The sequence below is a fragment of the Mus caroli genome, unplaced genomic scaffold (genome assembly GCF_978045245.1).
Source record: "Mus caroli unplaced genomic scaffold, Mus_caroli_1 scaffold_20, whole genome shotgun sequence".
In the NCBI taxonomy this organism is placed as follows: Eukaryota; Metazoa; Chordata; class Mammalia; order Rodentia; family Muridae; genus Mus; species Mus caroli.
Window position 1 is genome coordinate 23,810,054 of NW_028227275.1, and position 6,000 is coordinate 23,816,053.

A 6,000-nucleotide genomic window follows, 5' to 3' on the forward strand; every position below is an offset into this window, starting at 1 on the left:
TTGGCCCAGGGAGTGGCACAGTTTGGAGGTGTGGAAGAAGTGTGTCACTATGGGTGTGGGCTTTAAGAACCTCGTCCTAGCTGCCTAGAAGCCAGTCTTCTGCTAGCAGCCTTCAGATGAAGATGTAGAACTCTCAGCTCCCCCTGCACCATGCCTGCCTGGATGCTGCCATGTTCTCACCTTGATGATAATGGACTGAAACTCTAAACCTATAGACCAGCCCTGTTGCAGTAAATCTCCAACCCAAATAAGCCAGGGCCACGAAAACACAACTCCGCCCCGCAACACTACTCCAACACTGCCCCAATTAAACGTTGTCCTTGTAAGACCTGCCTTGGTTCACAGCAGTAAAACCCTTAGTAAGACAACAGCGAGTCTGTACTCAAATAAACTGAATCATTATTTTGACACTTTTTAACATGTCTAAAAATAATTACCAGACTTCGGTTAACTTTAAAACCTAGATATTTAATGAATAAACATTTAATCATCTGATTGCTAAGTACAACGGGATACTAGGAGACTGACTATCAAACACAACGGAATTGAATGCTTTTGTTTCCCCTTTCTGTTATGTTCCTGCAGAGGCTTTATTTATATCTACGACAGTTACTGAAAGTGACTCCACTTTCAGTTTGCTCCACTTTATGAACGCGTGCAAAAGATGCTTCTAACTACAGAAGGCTGTGTGCTCCAAGATGCTTCTAACCACAGAAGGCTGTGTGCTCGTGAGCTTCACTAGTCTGATGGTAGTACTGCCCCAGTAGTTTCGAAGTGAAACATATTCACTGGCTAAAAGTTGAAACTGTAACCAGTAGTTAAAACCATACTAGGAAACCAGTGACAGAGAACACAGGTGTGTTTTGAAAGTGTTTTTTTCCAGAGTTGGTTGCCAATCTTTGTATTCTCGGCACTCGGAAGGCTGATGGAAGAGAACTCTAGTGAATTTCCAGGATAGCCTGGGCTACATAGGAAGTCTGAAGCAAAGGGGGGGGGGGGGCAGGGAGAAAGAAAAAGGAAGTTAAACAGTAATTATCAATTTTTTTTGTTCTCTTTCACACTTTAAAAACTTATCAAAAAGTCCAAAAAGCTTTTGCTTACGTGGATTACAGTTATCGATATCACTGCATTAAAAATTAAAATGAGGAGCAGCAAGATGGCCCAGTAGGTCAAAGTACTCGCTGCACAAGCCTGGCAGCCTGAGGACAATCTCTGGAATCCAAATAAAAGTGGAATGTAGAACGCTCTGTGACTTCCACACGCACACCATGGCATGTGCCCGTGCATATGCATACACACACACACACCTCACACACATACACAGTGAAGGGGCATACCATACACACATCAAACATAATAAGTTACATTTAAATTTAAAAAAAAAAAATTAAAGCCATGTCAGGACATGGCAACACACATTGTAATCTCAGCATTCAGAAGGCTGAGACAGAAAAATTACTTGAGTCCAAGAATGTTGGAGATCATTCTCGGTAATGCAGTGAGACCCCTTTGAAGATGTTCAAAGGAAAAGAAAGAAGAGAGAAAAGGAAGGGAAGAGAGAAAAGGGGAGAAGAAGGGAGGGAGGGAAGGAGGGAGAGAAGATGGAATGAAATTAAAAGAATGTGTAGAATTAAGTTGTTTGTTCTAGAAGGGAAGGGCTGCCATGACAGACTCTGTGCATGCTAGAGAATCAGAACCAGGAACACAAGTCTGTGGAAATCAGAAATCCAGGGACCCACAGGGACTCCCACAGAAGTCTCAGAGTCCCACAGAAGGGTTCCAGAAGTCCCAGTCTCCAAAGGCAGAAGGAGATCCATGTTCCAGCACACGAAGAGAGAACTCAGGGGCTGGAGAGGGAGCTCAGCGGTGAAGAGCACTGGCTGGCTGCTCTTCTAGAAGACCCAGGTTCCGTTCCCAGTACCCACATGGTGCCTTGCAACATGGAGTCCGTAACACCCGCTCCTGGAGACCTGACATCCTCAGCACCAGGTTCAAGAACAGTGCAGACACACATGCCGGAAAAAATACTCATACACATAAAATAAAATAAAAACAATTTCAAGAGAGAGAGAGTGAGTGTACACACACACACACACGCACACGCACACGCGCGCACCCTTTCCTCTGTTCTTTCATTGTTAGACCCTGCTCAGTTCGCTAGGTGAGGTGTGCCCACATTGCTGAGGTAAGGCAGGATTCACAGAAAAATCACAAGTCTGCCTATAATCTAGATCTTACCCAAGCCAAAGAACCTAAAGTAACGCTGATATCCAATACCCTATGTGCTAGGCACCTGCACAGCCGCTAGATTATTCTCTAGTGGACGTCAGGATGTTTGGATACCTCACCCAACCACCCTAAGTAAGTCAATGGAGCTAAGAAGAGGACAGCACACTATCCCTTCCTTAAGAGGTAAGAGTCTCAGACTCCCAAGTGTTAGGATCACAGCCCACCACACTCAACCAATGTTTTAATGTTAAATTCTCTCTGAGATAGGCATGGTGGTACAAGCCTGTAATCCCAGCAGTTGGGAAACAGGCACAAAGATGCTACAAATTCAGGTCCAGCTTCGTCTATTTAGCAAGCTGAATATGGTGAGGCCACATACATAGTTACTCTGTCTCAAAAAGCAAAGCAAGCAAACAAACAAAACTAAACAACAGCCAGGCGTGGTGGAGGCAGAGGCAGGCAGATTTCTGAGTTCGAGGCCAGCCTGGTCTACAAAGTGAGTTCCAGGACAGCCAGGGCTATACAGAGACCCTGTCTCGAGAAAAAACAAAAAACAAACAAACAAACAAAAACTAAACAACAACAAAAAAAAATCCTCCTACTTAAACTAGACAATATATAATTTAAAACTTGACCAGAATGGTAGCAATCTCAACAAGCTGTGGCAGAGGCAGGTAGATCTTGATGAGTTCAAAGCCAGCCTCATCTACATGGTGAGTTCCAGGCCAGCCAAGGCAATATAGTGAAATAGTCTCAAAAAACGTTAAACTGCTGACCTCTATTATAAGCCACTCCTACTGGGTGATGGCCAGTCCTGATGTGTATCATTCCTAGGGTCCAACAAAGGGACTTGATTTCCAGCCTCCTGAAGACCAGGGGTAACATACCAATGAGGATTCATTTTCTATTCCACACTGACTGGGCAGCTACCAAAGACAAAAGTGCATTTCCTGACCCCTGGCGAATGAACTGCTTCATGAACACATTAAGGAATGGCTGTCCTATGAGACTGGAGGGTCCTTCAGTGGAATCTAGATGTCACAAAGTTTTCTTTGAGTCTGATTCCTATTTTAAACTACTGTATATGTAAAATCTAATGTAAAAATTCATGTAAGAAAATTAACAATAAGGAGCTGGGCATTGGTGATGCACACCTTTAATCCCAGCACATGGGAGGCAGAGGCAGCTAAACCTCTGAGTTCAAGGCCAGCCTGGTCTACAAAATGAGTTCCAGAATAGCCAGGGCTACACAGAGAAACCCTGTCTAGCAAACAAAAATGAAGGAAAGAAAAAGAAAATTAAAAGATACTAATGAGGCCTTTGCATATCATAGCAGGAACTTTCTGTAATAAAAAAAACATAACCTGTCTATTAAGTGCTTGGAGGTAGAGAATAAATGGGCAAGGTCTCTCATGTTCTGAACAACCCCCACCCCAACCCCACCCCGTTCTACAAATACAGAAACAAGGCCAAGGGGGTTAAATGATTTTTTTCAGTCATCAGTGACAAGTTTATGAGAAAGAAACAAGAAACACACCACATGATCTGGCTCCCTGGGGCAAAGTGAATTTATAAGTTGAACTGACTTCATTTTATCTACATTTACAGTGAGAAAACAGAATTCCATTTCCAGAAAGTGTATCCTGAAGAAAGACTACTGACAAAGCACAGTCTGTCTCAAATTCCCTTAATGAACCACAAGTTCATTCATCCTAACTGCGAAAGATGAAATCGTAATCCTTGAAGTGTCTAACCTAGTGTTAATGGCTAATAGCTCTGTACCAGTACCAGTCTATGGGGGCAGCAAGTATTCCGTCCGGTATGGACTATTCATTAACTGGTACTATCCCTAAAGAGAGTGGGTTTGGATCCATTTAAAATAAGCTGAAATTTTAATACAAAATCAACATAATTTAATTTGTCAATAAGTAAAAGCTTCCTGTCCCAAGAGCATCGTCACCCCTGCATGAACTCGAGCTGTCAGCCCACGCTCGCGTCTCGCCCGGGGAGAAGGGTGCTGCAGCGGAGGAGAAAGGTGCTGGCGTCTCCCGCTCAATTTCAATTCTCCCACGCCCGGAGCAGACAGTGCGCTGGGGTTTCCATCAGCGCGCAACTTGGCACCGGGATCAGTCACTCCGGCCACCTGCAGGTGACCTTCGTCCCCAGCACAGAGCAGACAGCCTCCGCCTAGGGGTCAGGGCCTTGGGGCATCAAGGCCCTAGGCTGGGGCGGCTCTCCGGGTCAGAGACACCCTGGCAGCCACACCCACAGGCGGCGCGGTGACAGGTGCCCGGGCCCTCCGGGTCCCGCAGCCCACGAGCGCCCGCCCCCGCGCGCACCACCTGTCGGGCCGACGCGCGCGCACCCGGCAGCGGACGCCCCGCCCGGCTCCTAAGGGGTCCCTGGTCAGGGCGGCCCGAAAGCCCGGGCATGTGAGAACTTTACCGGAGGGTGGGCCCTACGCAGGCGGTGTCGGTGCTTTCGATCTCCTGCAAGATCCGCTCGTGCTCCGGGACCGTGCCCAGAGCCTCGCAGCTCTCCGCCATCTTGGCTGGAAGCGGAGGCGCCGGCCGGGCGCGGCGCCGCGCGGACCACAGGAGCGAGCGGCAGGTGGCGCAAGCGCGGCGCGGCTCTGCGGGGAGGGGAGGGGCGGGGCCTGGAGGGGTGGGGCGCAGTGGGTGGGGCCCGCCCGGGTGGAGCCCGCCCCTGGGGAGTTAAGGATGACCGGGAGACGGTGGGGATGGGGCGGGGGAGGGGGGTGGAACCTCCACCTCCATCTTTCCTCGCGACCTGCCCTTAGTTATCTAGAGACGTTTTAGTGTAGTGTGTGCTGTTGTGCACTGCAGGTACCCTAGCAATAACGGAGGTGACCCTCAGTCACACGCCCTCAGTAATAGAAGTAATAGAAGCTACCGAGCACCTTGATGGGCTTTAAATAGTGGGGAGTCAGAGAAAGGCAAATGCTCTCCCGAAAATCAAAACTGAGTTTGTCGTTGAGATTTATTTTAAGAACAAACAAAAATTCTATACCTCGACTGCTCTGAAAAAATCGTGTCCCCTGCCGGATGCAAGTTCACCGAGGTTAGTCTTATTGGACTAACTATCAAAATGAGGGAAAATGAGAACAAGACTAAGGCGCTTGCTGGCAACGTAGAAAAGAGGCCCAGGGCAATGTTGGATTTCATGCTGAAGCTCTTGAATCCAAGCGCTCCCAGGGAGTGGTAGCTGGGCTGGGGTGGGAATAGACTTCTAGGGGGAAAGAATGAGCAATAGAGCGGTAGAAGGAAATGGCAGGTGGCTTGAGCAAAGGGACACATGTAGGAAAAGAGGCTTGCTTAACAACCTGTATCTAGGACACTGTGTAAACCAGCTTGTCATGATCAAAGCACTGATGGAAGATTAGTCAGAAAAGAGTTCAAACCTAGCCAGAGGGACAACTAATTTTCTGCTCTCCCTAGGTCCAGGAGCTCTGTCTGAGCTTCCCTGTGAGTCAGGCAGGCTTTGCACCAGCCAGCTGTCAGACTCACTCTCTTCCCTGGGCCTCTGCTACCAGCTTTTTTCCCTCTTCTTCCTCCTTCTCCTCCTTTCCTCCCTCTTCCTCCTCCTCTTCCTCCTCCTCCCCATAAGAAATCCTGGGAGATGATATTGAGAAACAGTTAAGACAAGTGTCCCAAACCCCACTCCTTGACTGATGCCATTTCACAGGTATGTGACACTAGACAAAACAATACTTTTCTATTTCAGTTTCCCCAGCTGCAGCTGCTAATACCT

At 47.7% G+C, this 6,000-nt stretch overlaps 1 protein-coding gene across 1 annotated transcript in view; it reads right to left on the bottom strand.

Moving 5' to 3' along the window:
* Positions 1–4,838, bottom strand: part of Exoc6 (exocyst complex component 6) — a 135,502-nt gene extending 130,664 nt beyond the window's left edge. The window contains exon 1 of the mRNA XM_021151208.3: positions 4,675–4,838. Coding sequence (XP_021006867.1) covers positions 4,675–4,775 — 101 coding nt within the window. The 5' untranslated portion in view covers positions 4,776–4,838. The remainder of the gene's footprint in view (positions 1–4,674) is intronic.
* Positions 4,839–6,000: the final 1,162 nt, after the last annotated feature.